Source organism: Macrobrachium nipponense, chromosome 4, assembly GCF_015104395.2.
Source record: "Macrobrachium nipponense isolate FS-2020 chromosome 4, ASM1510439v2, whole genome shotgun sequence".
Taxonomy (NCBI): domain Eukaryota; kingdom Metazoa; phylum Arthropoda; class Malacostraca; order Decapoda; family Palaemonidae; genus Macrobrachium; species Macrobrachium nipponense.
In genome coordinates this window covers 125,718,901-125,738,900 of record NC_061100.1, presented here as the reverse complement: position 1 = coordinate 125,738,900, position 20,000 = coordinate 125,718,901, and the positions used below count along the sequence as shown (strand labels likewise).

Genomic DNA, 20,000 nt, shown 5'->3' with positions numbered 1-20,000 from the left:
TTATTTTCTAAATTGAGCATCCTGAACACACTCATGTTTCCTAAACTAATTCTGTCATATGCTTTGACTAGTTCCTTGTATGCCGAGAAAAGGGTTTCCCTCGTACTTCTTTAATACGTTCAGGCATCTGAAAACTGTTCCAAAATAAAAACATGACCCGGAACCACTCCTCCCTGTCTAAACCGACACTGTTTTGCCCTTATATTATCCTGTTATCTATCTCTTCCAGTTGTAAACCTTTCTATATTCCAAACATAGCTTTCAAATACGGACCAGCCACTCAAACTATTATCGCCGTAATGCAACATCTCACCGCTAACCCACCAACTCTAGGTGTCTTAACATTCCATAGCCTGATGAATGTCAACCTTTTACCCTTAAAAGTTACTTCTACAAGTTCTGTCAAACTACGTCGTCACGTTGCCAACTTGCCTCGTCCCTTCCATTTGATACAAAAACACTTACCAGTCCACACCAAGAAGTCTTGATTTATTAATTTTAATGGTATAGAATCTTTAAACCATAAGGAAAACTATGCTATAACTGAAAAATAACCTTTCATGAATGTATAGATGTTATAGCAAATAACACAAAGAAAAAAGTAATTTACTTTCTACCATCAAAATCAAACTATGTCTCCTAGATTAAAGCTCCTATGTCCTATCTCTATGGGAATTTTGCTGGCAACTGAGGAGCTACGTGGCAATTTCAACAATGAAATAATATAAGATAAAAAAAAAAAAAAAAAAAAAAAACGTTACGGCAACCGTACGAATCCGGCATTACGCGCACCTTCACGACATAACATTTCCATTTACCCCAACTGCTAAGGATTCCAAAAAACGGCTGCTGAAGTTAAAAAAAAAAAAAGAATGTCAAAGCATAATATATCATCTTGACGACCTTGAGCTTCACGGCTACGTAAGTGTGTGACAGCGGAGAGCGCAACGGCTGCTGTACGTCAGAGTGTCTCTCAAATATTCATGACTCCCTCTTGACGGGGTTCAACATCCTCCGGAGACGAGGTTTGTGTGGCCTCTTATTTGATTGAAACTACATATCTATTTTATTTATTTTAAGTTGGTTCTCATTTCCTTTAAGGTGTATTATTTTCCTATCGCTAATATTGTAATTACCTCAGACAATGCAGATGGATGGAACTTATGCAGTCAATCATGCTTCTCAGTCTGTCTCTCCACAAAAAAAATCTCAAAAAGCTAGAAATGGACTTCAATGGAATTGTGTTCATATGTAGGCTCGTGGATCTAAGGAGAGCTGATCTGATTTCATAATGGTTCCGAATTTAGATGAAGATCCAATTTATACATTTAGTCGTTTTCCTGAGATGGTAGATCAGAGATATTCCCACTGAGTACTTTCTATTTACCGTTTGTTAAAGAATGACAGCTAGCAACCCTCTTGGTCTACATGGGTCTCTATCTTAGGCACATAGCAGCCCTTATCCGATCTCCATCCTGTTACTCACTACTAATAGCAGATGCAGAATGACCGTCAGCAGTAATCAAATCACAAACACTCATGATTTTCATGGGCTCGAACACCAGCTTGACCCAAGAAATAAAGGACTGTGTAATGACTATGTAATACCTCTCTTCTCTCTCTCTCTCTCTCTCTCTCTCTCTCTCTCTCTCTCTGTCTCTCTCTCTCTCTTTCCACAGTGCATATAAATATACATGTCTTAGACGGTAACTTAAGTTGAATTGTAATGTATATAGAAAAGAATGATGTAATCTCAGTGCATTTACTATAACAATATACTTTTTCCATTTACCCCTACTGTGAAAGAAAAAATAAAAACAATTTCCTCAATAAAATTCAAGCCCTTTTGTCATTGATAAGCTCATTTCGTGGATGGACGCTCCATCTTTTATTACAGAATAATGGATATCTAAAAGTCCAACCGCCTCCACGCGACTCGTACCCCGCCCCCCCACGCCCAGTGACCTCCCTCTCTCTATCTCTCTGACACACACACACACACATACGCACGCGCACACACACTCAAACAGATCAGGAGCGGGAATATCATGAAAATTTCTGAGCACGAAAAGGAAATAACGATGAAACCCTCGAAAAACTTGTCGTCCTAATAAGGTTGACTTTTCTTTCCTGAGGTAGAAGCTTTGAAACAAATGCTATTCAGCAGTGTTGTGCTTCGGAAAGCTTGGCTATGCTTGTAATTCCTCCTCCTTTTTGCTGACGGTGTAATTGTCACCGGTTTGACTGTCAGCAGAATTCAAAAGGTAAGTTAAACAGAAGATACGATGGAAAACGCCACAGACCGAAGGGAGGCAATAGCAGAGTAAACAAGGAGAAATCAGCATAATATCTAAGAAAACAAAATTTCATGTTTTATCGGATGGATAACTTTAGTCCGATTAAACTAAACCTACATGATACAAACATATAAAAGAGAGAGAGAGGAGAGAGAGAGAGAGAGAGAGAGAGAGAGAGAGAGAGAGAGAATTATTCAAAGAATATTGAATCAGCGATTGAAAACCCTAAATAGAAAATATTGAGCGGTAACTCTTAACACTTATTTAAAGAGAAAGATGACAACCAAGAAATGAAAGTGGCTAAAATGCTAGCGACAACTCGTAGCCAGAAAGGCCCACTCGTGAGTTATTCATGAATTCTCAATTGGCTGGCCTTTCGTCATTCATGCATCTCTGAAAAAGAACTATCTTAAAAAAAAAAGAGAACTCCAAAATATTATTATATCTGCAAATGGCCAGCCATATCGAACTACAGAACGATGAACCTCCTGAACAGCCTCCTGAACACAGACTAGATGACTCGTCTGAGATGGTTTTAAACATCAAGGTCCAGACCAGGCAAAGCATAGTGACTTGGAGGGTTCCGGTGTGAACGATGTGGGGTCACAGAGAGACCTGAGAGCCCCACAGAGAGGCTGAATAGATGAAGTAGCATTAGCGAACGTCCCTCCACGTAAGAGGCTCTAACATTCGACAATAAAGAAAGAGAAGAATCAATGTAAGAAAAGGTTGTTAATGAACGAAAGAAATCTAGGTATATATTTGGAAGCCTTGCAATAATACGTTCATACGAACAAATAATAATAATAATAATAATAATAATAATAATAATAATAATAATAATAATAATAATAATAATAATTGACAATATCAAAGCCACTACACCAAGAGCAAATACGGACAGACTATACATAACACGAAAGGAAGGAGGGAGAGGACTACTAAGTATAGAGACTGCGTCAACATGCGAGAACAGAGCACTGGGGCAATATCTGAAAACCAGTGAAGACGAGTCCGCTAAAGAGTGCATGGGAAGAAGGACTAATAAAAGTAGACGAAGGCCCAGAAATATACAGAGACAGGAGAAATGACAGACAGAACAGAGAACTGGCACAACAAACCAATGCACGGACAATACATGAGACAGACTAAAGAACTAGCCAGCGATGACACATGGCAATGGCTACAGAGGGGAGAGCTCAAGAAGGAAACTGAAGGAATGATAACAGCGGCACAAGATCAGGCCCTAAGAACCAGATATGTTCAAAGAACGATAGACGGAAATAATCATCTCCATATGTAGGAAGTGCAATACGAAAAATGAAACCATAAACCACATAGCAAGCGAATGCCCGGCACTTGCACAGAACCAGTACAAAAAGAGGCATGATTCAGTAGCAAAAGCCCTCCACTGGAGCCTGTGCAAGAAACATCAGCTACCTTGCAGTAATAAGTGGTACGAGCACCAACCTGAGGGAGTGATAGAAAACGATCAGGCAAAGATCCTCTGGGACTATGGTATCAGAACGGATAGGGTGATACGTGCAAACAGACCAGACCATGGGACACCAGAGTTGAAGAGAAAGAGAGGGAAAAAATGGATAAGTATCAAGATCTGAAAATAGAAATAGGAAGGATATGGGATATGCCATTTTTGGGAAATCGTACCCATAATCATAGGAGACTAGGCACAATCCCAAGATCCTGAAAAGGAATCTAGGAAAAAAACTAGAGGCTGAAGTAGCTCCAGGACTCATGCAGAAGAGTGTGATCCTAGAAACGGCACACATAGTAAGAAAAGTGATGGACTCCTAAGGAGGCAGGATGCAACCCGGAACCCCACACTATAAATACCACCCAGTCGAATTGGAGGACTGTGATAGCGCAAAAAAAAAAAAAAAAAAAAAATAATAATAATAATAACAATAAGAAAAAAAGAGCTTTCTTACAAGGTCATCGTATAACTAACTAGTCACAGACACCTCAGATATAAGTATTCACAACAAACAATAAGTATCAACATCATTACAATCTATATTCTTCGTTGACTAAAAAAAATCCATACAAAATGACCAGTAGGTACAAGTGGATCGCAATAAAATCCGTGACGCCAAGAGAGGAAAACTGAATACGTGAGAGCACCATTAGCACACTATAAACATATTACACTGCGCCTTTGATTCACACTGTTGATATTAGCGAAAATAGAGCAGATAGCATTCTTAAAAAATTACACCACTAGCTTAAAATCTGTACAAGTTCATATAACTAGAACATGCTACTTTCGTCCAAGAGCGTTCACGACCTACTTACCAGACTCCTAATATATTAATATATTAGTGTAGTATTAAAAGCATCACTACTGGAATTATCATGTTAAATTCGGCAAATAAATGCTGTTTTGGACGTTCAACCTACATCCGTTGAAAACATGACGAGGAATGATCAGTTGAAGTTATTTGTGTCGTGGCATACGGGAGCCGGTGGAAACGGAGGAAATTGCTGTTATCATAATCTCAGGATGTCTCCCTTTTGTCTTCGAGTGTCATATCTCAGGACTGACCGAGGCCTGCAATATTATTTAAGAAGCTTTTCCAACACGAAGAAGAGAGAGAGAGAGAGAGAGAGAGAGAGAGAGAGAGAGAGAGAGAGAATGATTTTTTTGTCATACGTCTATGCTCTCACTTAAAAAAAAATGAAAAGATTGATACCGAAACACTAAAGTTATAAACAATCAGCACAATGATATAGAGGCAACGGTAAGCCATGAAGTGTGTCCAAATCGTATTGTTATGGTAAGTAATACGTCAACTTCAACAGAAAACGGAATGACGTTTCCTTGACAGATACAACCCTGTAGAAAACAGTAACCTCAAAGAAAACGGAAACACGGCGCCCGTGTTTAACTGCAGCGTGATATAATTAGAACTCAGTATGGGCCAGGACCTGGCACTTGTAACAGTGGTAGTGTCTGCGAGTCGTCGAGGAAACAGACATGAAGGGAAGCAGACATGGAGGGGACGCTATGAGAAACACGTGAATAATGTCAGTGTTTAGGCGAGATTTTGGAACCTGACATACCGCATAAATCATTCGATGATGTACAAAAGATGTTATAAGCGTAAAAAGCAAGAAAGTAAAGGAACGACTGCTTGGCAAGTGTTATGTACATAATGCTTAGGGGAAAGTGCAGTGTTGATTATGTAATTTCACCGCTTTGAGAAACTGGTACATGCATTTGTCATGCAGTAGGGTCTGAGTGACTTGTGTTCGTGATACTGAAGAAAAAAAAACGAGGTGAAATCGTGCTCAGATATGATTCCAACACCGCCGTGATAGTGACAATGAATACCAAATGAAGATTAAAGAGTTCTTTATATTCTCAGGTAGACGCGAAAGAGTGCTTCTCTCTCTCTCTCTCTCAGACCATTGATGTCTCAACGCTTCACTTTTCATGATTCTCTCTTCTCTCTCTCTGAACGCTATTACACTGCATCACTTCACTCTTAGTAATCCCATTCCGACTATTAATGCTGTGAGGCCGGTTACGCTCTCTAGCCGTTATTTCCTGTGACACTGGGTTATCCTTTATAATCTCTCTCTCTCTCTCTCTCTCTCTCTCTCTCTCTCTCTCTCTCTCTCTCTCTATATATATATATATATATATATATATATATATATATATATATATATATATATATATATATATATATATATATATATATATATATATATATATATATATATATATATATATATATATACATAGTTGTAATGGGAAATTGCAAAAATTATAATACATGCTAAAATAATCTTGTAAAGCTACTGAAAATAACCCAGCCTTAAGCATCTCAGGGCATCGACAAAAGAGACGTAACCGCAGACAAATTTGTCAGCATCTCCGAGATGTAAAGGGCAGATGGACCTTATGACGGTTAAGAACATTCCGTGTCATACGAATAAGGTTTCTCACATTTTTGAAACTTTGCTACCAAACCTTTACATTTTACACCAAGTGACCCATGCTGGTGGCAAAAATTGGAGAGATGAATGTTTGTAGTCTGCGAAATTTCCTTAATACACGAGCACAATTTGCGTTTCTCGCTAATATAATAAATGTAACCTACGTTTGCCTGCACCAGAAAGCGTCTGGTTACTTGGTGCAAAGTTTGACGACATGAGGAGATGCCGGAAAACGTGCTTGCATAAGACGAGTCAGCCACAACACCACGTTCGACTAGACACAAAAACACATCTGATTAGTCGGAAAAGCAGTCTTCTCTTCTAAAGGAGACATCGGAATTTCCTTTCGTGCCGTTTATTTGAATATTCACGCCCTTACTTCACCGACATTCATAATCATCCTTCCTTATTTTAATAAATTCATATTTAATCTCTACTAGGTAGCTAGCTATTCGTAATGCCAATTTAGTTATATGAGCAGAAATAGTAAACAATAAATTTAAACTCAAACTGGACTAAAGAAAGAACGTGAATTCTAGCCTCTTCTGTAGCCAGTTTCTCCGAAAGTCGAATGAAAGTATTTTCATGTTTATATTTCCTCTCTTTCTCTTTGAGTCACTTTTTAGCTCTCGCTTGGTAGGTGCTTCTTTTAGTCTTCCGTGTGTTTTTATGGTATTTGTATAAAATAGTGACTTAATTTTAAAAATTTTAAAAAACGTTTATGGTATATTAGTGACTTTGGTTCATGTATTTACAGTAAAAGATTAATTTCTCCAGCCTTGAAGATACATCACGAGATGTGAAACGTCAGCTAAAACTTGTACATACGTGAGACGTGCTTTTACCTCTTCATCCTGATATATATATATATATATATATATATATATATATATATATATAATATATATATATACATATGTGATATATATATATATATATATATATATATATATATATATGTGTGTGTGTGTGGTGTGTGTGTGTGTGTATAAAATGGAAAGTAAAACTTTAACATGTCAAGCTACAAATATATTTGCCTCACCGACGTTTGATTAATTTATTGGCCATCATCATGACTATAAAGAAGAAAGCCTTAGAAATCCATAGGCAGACTAAAACCAAAGTATATGGTCAACCATGCTTGACATGAAGTCATTATACGTAAAGAATGATCCAGTTTAATGCAAAGTCAAAAATGACGGGAAATGAAACACGAAAGAAAACGGAAATAAATAAATGACCACATAAATATGCACTGGAGCTATCAGGAAAGAACTGAATTAATATTCCAAAACAATAAAAAAATAACACAAAGGTGCTTAAGTAAATTAGAACACGGCAGCAGACAGACTTGCACCAACGGTAGTAACATGTGCAAAATGACATAATAATTGCACATATGACAGAGAAGCAAAAGTAAGGAGATCAGAATTCACTGAGAGGGAAGCTTATACGTAAGAGACACTGAACTAACACTAGGGAAAGGAAGAGCAACCGACAATAGCACTGAGAAGTGTAGAATTGGCGGGGGGGGGGGGGGGCGGGGTGCGATGGGCTGTTACGCAAAGTGTTATGGTTCTGCATCTGAACTGTGTAGCCTCTGTCAGTGAGCTCTCGTGTCTATTTTTGCATTTGATTTTCGTTGCTATACAGTTGTTATGTAATTTCGCACGTATTACTGTCACACGCATGTTTTCTTCTTCTTCTTCTTTTTCTTCTGCCCTTGATACTGCTGCCGTGTTTTAATTTTGAGTCCTTTTGCGCTATACTTTTCCTCTCTTGGAATGAAATTCAGGTTCTTGCTCATAATGTCATAAGTATATCTTAGTTTAACCAGTCCACTGAGCTGATTAACAGCTCTCCTAGGGCTGGCCCGAAGAATTAGATTTTTATTTACGTTGCCAGGAGCCAATTGGTTACTTAGCAACGGGACCTACAGCTTATTCTGGGATCCGAACCACATCATATCGGGAAATGTATTTTAAACCACCAGACATACATTCATCTGATTCCGCACAGGCGGTAGTTGAGTGCGAACTCGGGCTACCAGATCGGTAGGCAAATACTTCACCCACTCGTCCAGCTAGGAACTTCATAATGTCATAATGACAGCGCTCATTGATTTGACGATCTTGTTCTTTACATTTAAAGCATTTTTTTACCATATATTCTGTTTCAGTCTTAATTCTGATGGGGATTAATGTTGTGATTCCAGTCACGCTTCCTGGCCGTTATTTTTCAAGATGGTGATTGAATTCTCGGAACACAAATGGAGAAGCTAAAATTATGACTTGTCAAAACATTAAGTTTTTACGAGCCATCTTATTCTTAATAAAAACACACACACATTTTATATATATGTATGTCTATATATATGTATTACATATATGATTAGAATTTTGTTGATATTTAACTAATAATTATGTGGTTAAGGTCCATAATCTGATATCTAATATGGAAGCGATTTGTGTAAATTACCTGGAGAAGAACAAAACATACCTTCATTATATACAACAAATTATAACCAATGAAGCTACCTGATAACGATATTAGCAGAAGAAGGGAATTGTTGTGCCATTACTAGCACTGCCTGAAAAAATGAAAAATAAGATGCATGCAGTGTTAAAGATTCAGATGCTAAACCGAAAGTGAAATTGATGATTATAGAGAAGCTTAAATCAGCCATCGACTACAGCCATCTTCAGTCAATTCCTAAGAGACGTTTTCAGGTGCAGGGAATCCCTTAATTAAGTGAACTTTCCTGATCGTCTTCCTTGAAACTTAGCCATGTTTTCGGAATGCTCTTCCGGCGCGACAATGAAAGCAATAAGATGAAATTCAGGAAAAGTGAAAGACGAAAATATGAACCGTCAAAATGACAAGGAAGTGGCAGGACGCGGAAGAACACGCGCTGTAAAAGGAAATTAAGAGACGAAAGAAGGAAATGACGCATGGAATGATCATCCATCCGGGAATTTTGATAAAGGTAAGATTTATTTGATAAATGTAGTTTTTTCCATTCTCTTATTCTTCGCAGTTCCATACGTGTTGAGTCACTCACAATACAAGCAATATATTTTGGAGAACGTGTATATATATTCCCAATGCTCCCCGCTTATGGAAATTATAAACAAACCATTTTCTTCTTTTACTGCTCTACATTACTCATCGCCAGGAAAACGTGCGTATTCATGCATCTCTTTTGTGAACATCAGCCAAGTCGTTTACTGTGGCTGTTTTCTATATATCGTTCAACATAGTATGCCCAGGTCTAGTTGTTTATGTATGCAAAAGGTAGGTTTGTACAACTGGAGGAAGTACTTGGGGACTTCACTTGGTAGGCACTGTACTATTTAGAGTGAGCTTAATACATTAAGACACCAAGTTCTCTTGGTCACCTGCCACCAGGGAACCTAAGTTGAAGTGTGTGGATGAACTAGTGGTTGCTTCATTGACTTCAGAAGAACACTGCACTGATACCAAAGGTCTGAAGAACAAGGATACCGAGTTGGATCTTAATGAACAGGTAGACAAATGATTTTGCTAGTTTAATATTACTTTAAGTAACAGAGAATGGTTTTTGTGACAAGTGAATTACACTGACTTCGCTGACAAGTGTATAATCTACAATCTGTTCAGATTCCTATTTAGCCCTAAATCTCTGCAGGAATTTTTGAAATTTCAGTATCCAGGTAAAGGGAAAAAATCTGTACTTGACAACAATATGTCATGGATCCAAACGCCGTACTTTCTGATAATGCTTGCGACAATAAATCATTGAGAGTGATACGGCAATATGCAACCGTAGCCACAACAGACCAAGAAGAACAAAATACAGAAACAGAATGAGGTTACAGGTAAGTCTTTCGCTTGCTTATTTCAACCATTTAAACGAATACTAGACCAGACAGCCTTGGTTTGTTTTTTCTCCCTGACCTTAGCTAGCTCCTCGGTGAAACCTGGGTCACGATTTGCATTCAGTCATTATATCTCCGCATCACGAAATTTATTTTCACCTCACGTGTTAGCATTGCGTTAAGTAAGTACATTTCATGCACGGAGACAATTACACGGCTGGAATTAAAGTTAGCCTAATCTCGTTTAATCCCTCGAAGGAGAGAAAAATACCTGGTCGAGACAAAGATCTGTATGGGGCGGGGCGGGGCGGGGGGGTGTGGGGGGGGGGGGGGGAGGGGGGGTGTAAGAAAGGAGGGCGAAGGATGGTAGGGTAGACGGAGAATTATCTTTTATTTGGCTCATACTTTTTTGTGCAAAAATTATTCAGAGATTATGATACTACGTTACAGGAACATATACTCATGTGCGTACATAAAAGCACATATTTAGGTAATGAACAATATATATATACTATATATATATATATATATATATATATATATATATATATATATATTACTCATTTACCTAAATATGTGCTTTTATGTACGCACATGAGTATATTCCTGTAACTTAGTATCATAATCTCTGAATAATTGTTGCATATATATATATATATATATATATATATATATATATATATATATATATATATATATATATATATTATATGTGTGCGTGTGTATGTCTACCATGTGCACACATACATGTTTCAAATTTCAATAACATGCGATGTGCACGTGTAGATGTTCACAAGGAAATAGAAAGACTGGATGTAAATCCTGAACCGTTTCGTCTTGAGTATTCGTAAGACAACACCATTTCTACGAACACTAAATACGAAACCGGTCAGGTTATATACCCATTGCATTAATTTTCCCTGTAGTACACACACAAACACATGTATATAGTATGTATAAAATATAGGCTTGAAAATCGCAAATATTCGGGTCTCAAATAATTTTAAATATTTCATGGGGCTTTATCCGATATAAAATTTATATATATATATATATATATATATATATATATATATATATATAGTATATATATATATATATTATGTATATCATACATATATATCTCGTCAGCGGATCAGATGGATGGATGGGGCGAGGAGGGATATGGGTTTATGTGGGACTTGGGGAAGAAGATGTAAGGAATAGAAAAAGATGGAGAAAGTTCACTCGAGCGGCCGACCCTGCTATACAAGAGAACTAATAATCTCGAAAGAAGAATATATATATATATATATATATATATATATATATATATATATATATATATATATATATATGTGTGTGTGTGTGTGTGTGTGTGTACGTAATATAATAAATCAAGGGGTTCCATGACTATTCTTGGTGGCCTGTTAATAACAGCAACACGGACACGTCAGACGACGATATCACGTTGCATAATAATGTATAGATATTAATAATAATAATAATAATAATAATAATAATAATAATAATAATAATAATAATAATAATAATAATAAGAATTGAATTTACACCCAGAAACGATACTTCTCAATTAAATATATATATATATATATATATATATATATATATATATATATACATATATATATTATATATATATATATATATATATATATATATATATTCGCGCGTGAGTATGTGCACCATCAAGTGTACAAAGATTGTTGTCTATACGAGAAGCATATGGAGAATTTTAGTGTTGTATGGGAAATGTTATACTTTTTTATTTCTTTTCAGGTAAGACTATTTCATAACGTCTTGACAACATACTCATGTCACTACTTCAGAATCGGCTGTTTCAATGTTAATCATTGTCATTCTTTTTGTTTTTCGTACTTCCAGAGGCCAATGGGACAAGCAACCGAATGACCTCTCCTAGACCAGACAGGGGAAAAAACGAAAAGAAAGAGAAAGCCAAATCAATAGACCTTCCTCTTGAAATATGAAGCAACGGTCTCTCAGGAGTCACGTAATCGCGGTCACATATATCCTCCCACGCGACTGGGGAAAACTTTTCGTTGTCGGCCTTTGTGGGCATATTTTCACAGAGGGCTCTCTCTCTCTCTCTCTCTCTCTCTCTCTCTCTCTCTCTCTCTCTCTCTCTCTCTCCCCAAGTCAACGTGGGTGTTGTAAATCACTATTCGACGTGAAATTGTGATTTACAATAGTGGGCAGTAAAGAACTGTATTTGAAACAGTGCAATATCTCATTCCCAGTACGTGCTTCCTCGATGGCCATTAACACGCTTCTCTCAAATACTTCTCAGTCGCATATATACCCTATATCTCCTTAAACAACTAGTTTGATTTATGATTTATATACATATACATAATGTATATATTGTATATAGATAACGCATAAAGGCGCCAGCCCGTCGATGTCTTTAAGCATAAATATTCAAGAACACAGATGTTACGGAAGTAATAAATAATTGCTTATGATTGCGCATATATATATATATATGACTGGTAAAAGTGTTCTGTAACAACAATTCCATCTAATAAAAGGAGCCCATAAAAACACCAAAATGTAGAGAGAAAAGTACTTATTTCAGAGACTGCTGTCTCTCTCTTCAGGTATATGAATGAGAAAAGTTTACAGAAAAGGTGGTATTTATACCAAGAGATTCGTCCACAAGTAAGCCCAATTTAGGTCACCCCCGCTGATAATCTTCCTTTAATCTTCTTAGCGTTGTTTGAATGAACACTGCGTCGACGATGTCTGATGTCCAATTCCCTTTTGAGATGTTCATTACCTGCTTCTCTTTTATTAAGGCCGATTCCATCATTTGACTCTTGTACCGGCAGTTGCTGCTATAAATTACACGTGATATATTCCAGTTTATTCTATGGTTATGTTCATTTATATGATTGAAAATAGCCGAGTTCTGTTGTCCATACCTAACTGACCGTTTGTGTTGTATTAATCTCTGGGGAAGTGATTTACCTGTAAATCCGATGTAAGATTGGTCACAGTCCTGGCATGGGATCTCATATACCCCAGAGTCTTTTGGGCGATGTCTTTTGTTGGACGTTAATCAGGGATTTGGCTAAGGTATTTGGGTAGGTAAATGCAAAAGGGTTGGATTTCCCAAGGGTGTGAGTTTACTCTCTTAATCGTCTCCAGGTGGGGAATTTTTATTTTATTGTTGGGTGTGTCTCTGGTCTTGTCTTTAGGGGGTCGGTAGAAAATTACGTTTGCTTTTTGAATTGCTTTGTTCTCAATTATATGGTCAGGATACTTTAAAGATGAAAGTTGCTTGCGAATTAGTTCAAATTCTTTTTCCAGGAAATCTGGGGAACAAATTCGTAAGGCATCTTAGGATAGGTTGCTGGCTAGACATATCTTGATAGTTTATTATCATGATAGCTAAAGGTAGTGAATATATGAAAGTGAGAACGTTGGTTTTTTCTGTATATAAGGGTAAATTTGTATTCTGTCGTGTCTCTGATTATTAAAACATCAAGAAAAGGAATTTTGTTGTCTGTTTCCCATTCAACTTTAAATTTGATGCTGGGCACTAATGCGTTTAAATTTTGAGAGGAATTCATTAAAATTACCCACTTATTATCCCAAAATGTTAGTATCATCCACGTATCTCATCCACAGCATGTTTGGGTTTTATTGCTTTATTTATTATTGTAGTGACCTAAATTGGCTTACTTGTGGACGAATCTCTTGGTATAAATACCACCTTTTCTGTAAACTTTTCTCATTCATATACCTGAAGAGAGAGACAGCAGTCTCTGAAATATAGTACTTTTCTCTCTACATTTTGGTGTTTTTTATGGCTCCTTTTATTAGATATATATATATATATATATATATATACATATATACATATATATGAAATACATATATGTATATTGTATTGAGCATTACGACCCTAGTGATTCCTTAGTTAACCTGCCAAATTTCTCTCGTCCGTATCTGACTTTATAGCAATATATATATTATTGTTTTACTACTTTGGCAGGCGAGGTGTTTAAATCATCCTAATGTTCCTTCGTTTTGTTGAAGTTTCATCCTTTTTGCAAGCATGCCTCGAAATTATATCTAACCTCAAATATCTCATTATTTCCTTTGATATAATTTTTTTTCACCTTCTCCCTGAATGCTCCCAATCTTCCACGTCAGATGTAAATAACTTTGAAGCAAAAGATTGGTTTTCTTTGGCACCTTTTCGCGAACGTATCCAAAAGCATAAGGATTGAAAGATGACAGAGAATTGGTGGCGGGTTTCTTTATAGCTCTGACAGAGAACCCGAATCAAGAATGCTCGACGAATTTGAGAAAATGACCGAAAGTTCTCGGTCGCTTTCAATGCTATTCGTCGTGGTTTCCTCATGTTGCGTCCAAACAGAGACAATAAGAGAGGTTTATCTCGTGTAACCTCTTCAATAGTGATTCTTATCCTTCCTCCAAACGGAGCAACCTCCCCCCCCCCTCCCCCCCCCCCCCCCCACCCCCCCTAATTTCTCAGAGCTCTCCCCCCTTCTTCTCTTGTACAGCCACAACCTGTCACTGAATACTAAATTTTTATGAATGAAAATTATTAAAAATTCCGAGCTTGTGCTGCAGCACATACATAGCTGCTATACGTGGTAGTGAATTTATGCATATCATCATTAATATATACTTTAGATAATCTCTCTCTCTCTCTCTCTCTCTCTCTCTCTCTCTCTCTCTCTCTCTCTCTCTCTCTATAGTCCCAACGTGGAAGGTCTTGTAAATCACTATTCGACGTGAAATCGTGATTTACAATAGTGGGCAGTAAAGAATTGTGTTTGAAACAGCGCATCTCTCAGTTGCCAGTACGTGCTTGCTCGATGTCCATTAACAAGTTTTTCTTTTGAGTTCAACTCTGAAATCATAAAGTTAATGACCCGAACTGAGAGCTTTTCCTACGCGGATCGGAATGTTTCCTACCTACGTAGTATTTCCCCTCTCGGCGACTCCATGGCCGCAAAATTCCGGCGATTCATTATAATATCTCAGTCGTCTGAAGCTACAATGAGTGGATTTGTGCGCCAAAAACGCTACGATTCCTAATGTTTGTATGGTGTTTTTACGTTGCATGGAACCAGTGGTGATTCCTTAGTTAACCTGCCAAATTTCTCTCGTCCGTATCTGACTTTCATAGCAATATATATATATTGTTTTACTACTTTGCAGGCGAGTGTTTAAATATCATCCTAATGTTCCTTCGTTTTGTTGAAGTTCATCCTTTTTGCAAGCATCCGTTTTCGAATTATATCTAACCTCCAAATATCACATTATTTCCTTTGATATATTTTTTCACCTTTTCCCTGAAATGCCTCCCAATCTTTCCACGTCAATATTTGTTAAATAACTTTGAAGCAAAAGATTGGTTTTCTTTGGCACCTTTTCGCGAACGTATCCAAAAGCATAAGGATTGAATGACAGAGAATTGGTGGCGGGTTTCTTTATAGCTCTGACAGAGAACCCGAATCATGAATGCTCGACGAATTTGAGAAAATGACCGAAAGTTCTCGCTCGCTTTCAATGCTATTCGTCATGGTTTCCTCATGTTGCGTCCAAACCGAGACAATAAGAGAGATTTATCTCGTGTAACCTCTTCAATAGTGATTCTTATCCTTCCTCCAAACGGAGCAACCTCCCCCCCACCCCCCCCCCCTATTTTTCTCAGAGCTCTCCCCCCCTTCTTCTCTTGTACAGCCCACAACCTGTCACTGAATACTAAATTTTTATGAATGAAAATTATTAAAAATTCCGAGCTTGTGCTGCAGCACATACATAGCTGCTATACGTGGTAGTGAATTTATGCATATCATCATTAATATATACTTTAGATAATCTCTCTCTCTCTCTCTCTCTCTCTCTCTCTCTCTCTCTCTCTCTCTCTCTCTAGTCAACGTGGAAGGTCTTGTAAATCACTATTCGACGTGAAATCGTGATTTACAATAGTGGGCAGTAAAGAATTGTGTTTGAAACAGCGCATCTCTCAGTTGCCAGTACGTGCTTGCTCGATGTCCATTAACAAGTTTTTCTTTTAAGTTCAACTCTGAAATCATAAAAGTTAATGACCCGAACTGAGAGCTTTTCCTACGCGGATCGGAATGTTTCCTACCTACGTAGTATTTCCCCTCTCGGCGACTCCATGGCCGCAAAATTCCGGCGATTCATTATAATATCTCAGTCGTCTGAAGCTACAATGAGTGGATTTGTGCGCCAAAAACGCTACGATTCCTAATGTTTGTATGGTGTTTTTACGTTGCATGGAACCAGTGGTTATTCAGCAACAGGACCAACGGCTTTACGTGACTTCCCAACCACGTCGAGCGTGAACTTCTACCACCAGAAATACACATCTCTCACACCTCGATGGAATGCCCGAGAATCGAACTCACGGACGCCGAGGTGGCAGGCCAAGACCATACCGATCACGCCACTGAGGTGCTACGATTCCCAATGGTTGTCGAGATAATATTGTTGCAACGAATTACCCTGAACTGGAGAACGTAGTAGAAATCTCAGGAAATGTTCGTAAAGTTATATACTTTTGCATTTATTCAAGTTTAATGTCCGGTATTCTGGATTCATTCAACAATGCCGGTTCTGGGCATCAGTGTAATAAAATCTTAAACCACTCTATCGTCACATAATCGGTGTGCCCCAGCCTAATCTAACAGCGCCACCTCGAACTGGCCTCTGACACAGGTAATAAACAATGATAATATAATTCCTTAAAGAGCAAGCGTCAACAGATAGGGGAAACAACATTAAGTCGTTTTAATGCCTAATCCCGAAGAAGCCTAGAAATGGAAAAAAAACAGACTTTTATTTTAACCTGGATTCTCGTGGAGTTAATATCCTGGAAGTCAGTCCTCTCCAATCGTTCTGTTGCCGTTGTAACGAGAAATAAATCCCACCTATCTGTGTGAAGTCGAATCCAGAACTCCATCATAAAAGTAAAAATACAACTATTAAAGCTTTAATACAAAAAAATACTCTGCCATGGACGTCACCAAGGTTTAATTGTAACTAAGAATATCACTAGGAAACGTTTTATTCTGCCAAAACCCACCACATTCGCTCCTGGAACTTTTCCAAACATTTTGAGCATTTCTTCCTGCGCCTTGACAAGCCGCATTCCCTAAAGGTTTCACCGAAACAACCTTCATGTTTTGAATGAAATGTCCTGAAAACCACTGAGCACTCACACATTCTGAAAAATTCAGCTTGCTTCTGAGAGTCGAGGATATTCAGATCAATAAACTACGTGGGGATACTTCTTTTTTTTCAATAATATTCCAAACTGCTCCAATACGGAAACTAAAACGCCTTCTAAAGAGTCTTGGTGTCTAAACAAAATTGTGGATTTTTCAGCAACCATAGTTCCTGTTTTCCCATCTCATTATTAAAGGACAGTGCAACAAAGAAAGAAAATAAAAAAAAAAGTTAAGCCTTCCCTTCCTCGGATCTGCACGCCAAGAGGGTTGAGATGGCATCGCATGCATGCAAATGCAAAACTCGTAAGTACCAATAAGGATACATGACGCAGCCAAAGATCAGGAATGTAGTTTGAAAATAGTTCTTCTTAAGACGACTTCTGCTAGCCATAAGGCGCGAAGCAGGTTCATAGGAAAAAACGGTAAATCATATTGAAAAATGCTGAAAACAACGACAAGACGGACTTTCCGCATTGCGAAGAAACTTGCTGCATTTGCAAAAAGGACGAGAATACATAAGAAACTTTATAAAATGAGTTTTTACACTAAAAAAGCCAATTTACACAGTTACCTCATCAACCATAGTAAACTAATGCCTTCCTTATATCTCAGTCTTTTTAAGTTGCATACTAGATTTTACGTTTTCTGTAGATTGAATGATTCGTACAAGGGCTCTGCATTCAGTCCACTGTTTTCTGTTTGTTGCAATGTCGATCAGGTCTGCGTGTTACCAGGTCGACTTTCCGGCCATTCCGTGCAATCACATCAAGCACATCAATCGCACGTCGAAGAAACCGAAACAAATTACGCGTCGCGTGCGCGTGGAGACATGCTCACTGATGCTGAAGTTCTTTTGTCCTTAACAGTTAGTGTACTTCATTTTTACTGCGTTGGAAGACCCCAGTCCTTCCTGACTCTTTTTAACGTCGACATCAATTTCCAATCTTTCGGTCTTTAAACTTGCTCAGGAATCGTGAACTCTGCCATCAGTGTTTAAAATGTTACATGGTAATCCAGATTCAGTCGGAGTAGAAAGCTTGGAAATTCTCTATACAACTCTACTGGATGAAACGAACGTGGTGTTACGTCAAGACATGAAAAGTGGCCAGTAGCAATGAAGCTTTCCGTAGGATTACGTCAGGAGATATCGTCAAGAAACACAAATGCAGATACTAAAAAAAAATTCAATTCAACTCAAAATCTTTTACATTCGTCCCTGGCCCATTTCGGTGTCTAACTCAGCCCCACCCCGACACCCCCCCCCCCCCCCCCCTCCACACACAACACAAAAAGTTCACTGGGATTCATAAATAACTTCTTCGGATATTTTGGGGTCAGTCGTCCCACAACCAAGTAAAAGAAGTAAAAAAATAAACAACCTCGGAAGAAAACATATAACTTAGGAATCACGGAATTCAATAGAAGGCGGAGAATTCCACGGCCTGACGTTTAACAAGACCATGAGCTGAGTAACAGCTCTCATAGGGCTTGCCAATGCTCGCTGAATGTTTTATAGGTGATGCTTAAGAGATCACAAGGAGAGCTAGTGTATTTGGTTACGACGATGAAAGTTTATACAGTAGGGTAAATGCAATTTTAAATATAGTATGCGAAAATATAAGAACTAGAGTACTTGTCCTTCAAAAAACCGGACATGAATAGTCAAGTCTTTTTTTAATTACGCCGTAATTGTATCAAGTACATTACGTTGTAATGTATATTATTCTATAAGAATTTATTAGAGAGAAACGTGAAGTTCATTACTTAAGCAATCTATTACTCACAGACAAAACAAATATTTAGATACGTGTGGAGTCGTCTGCGGTAGAATATCCAAGGTTAACTACAGTGTTTTTCTTACTGTTTTATTACAAGAACCACTCGGTGAGTATTGGAAACACCCGGTAAAGTTAAGTATATCTTAGTTTTACCAGACCACCAAGCTGACTAACAGCTCTCCTAGGGTCTGGCCCGAAGGATTAGATATTTTTACGTGGCTAGGAACCAATTGGTTACCTAGCACGGGACTTACAGCTCATTGTGGGATCCGAACCACATTATATCGAGAAACGAATTTTTATCACCAGAAATAAATTCCTCTGATTCCGAGTTGGCCGAGCCGAGAATTGAACATCGGACCATCGGATTGGTAGCCCAGCGCGAAATCCACTCGTCCAACGAGGAACTTAAACACCCGGTAAAGGCTCATTAGAAACTACAACCTCGGATAGGGATTAAGCTAAGAAAAAGAATTTTACCACTAAAAATTACTAGAAAATACTGAAGATGTTTCGGATATCTCGACCATGAACGATGCGACGACATCAGATTTCAAACACTGAATATTCTTTCGCAACCATTAAAAACTAACCACGAAATATTTCACGTTCTCGGGACATTTCCACGTCTTTGGTTTCTATACTTGACTGATTTTTCACTCATCGTTATGATAAATATACAATGTCGAGGCCTTCAATCTGCTTTTCACCAGCATAAATTAACAATGATAATAGATAATTAACTTTCAGAAACGATAAGCATACCTGTCTCGACTCCCGATGCCATTTTATTGTATTTAATCATTCCGTCAACATACAGAACAAATAGAAAAACCTTTTAAAACATTA

The 20,000-nt window shown here is 37.8% G+C and overlaps 2 protein-coding genes across 9 annotated transcripts in view; one reads left to right on the top strand and one right to left on the bottom strand.

Annotated features, from left to right (window-relative positions):
- Positions 1–20,000, bottom strand: part of LOC135211135 (uncharacterized) — a 190,385-nt gene that overhangs the window by 107,329 nt on the left and 63,056 nt on the right. Inside the window, exon 1 of one of the 8 annotated variants that reach the window (XM_064244288.1) lies at positions 4,716–4,818. The exons of the other annotated variants lie outside the window; for them this stretch is intronic. The gene's annotated coding sequence lies outside the window, so the exon portion shown is untranslated. Of the gene's footprint in view, positions 1–4,715; positions 4,819–20,000 lie in introns of those variants that run through there. 8 annotated transcript variants of the gene reach the window in all.
- Positions 5,236–20,000, top strand: part of LOC135211136 (beta-1,4-glucuronyltransferase 1-like) — a 90,791-nt gene continuing 76,026 nt past the window's right edge. Inside the window, exons 1-2 of the mRNA XM_064244289.1 lie at positions 5,236–5,342; positions 8,694–9,246. Coding sequence (XP_064100359.1) covers positions 9,205–9,246 — 42 coding nt within the window. The 5' untranslated portion in view covers positions 5,236–5,342; positions 8,694–9,204. The remainder of the gene's footprint in view (positions 5,343–8,693; positions 9,247–20,000) is intronic.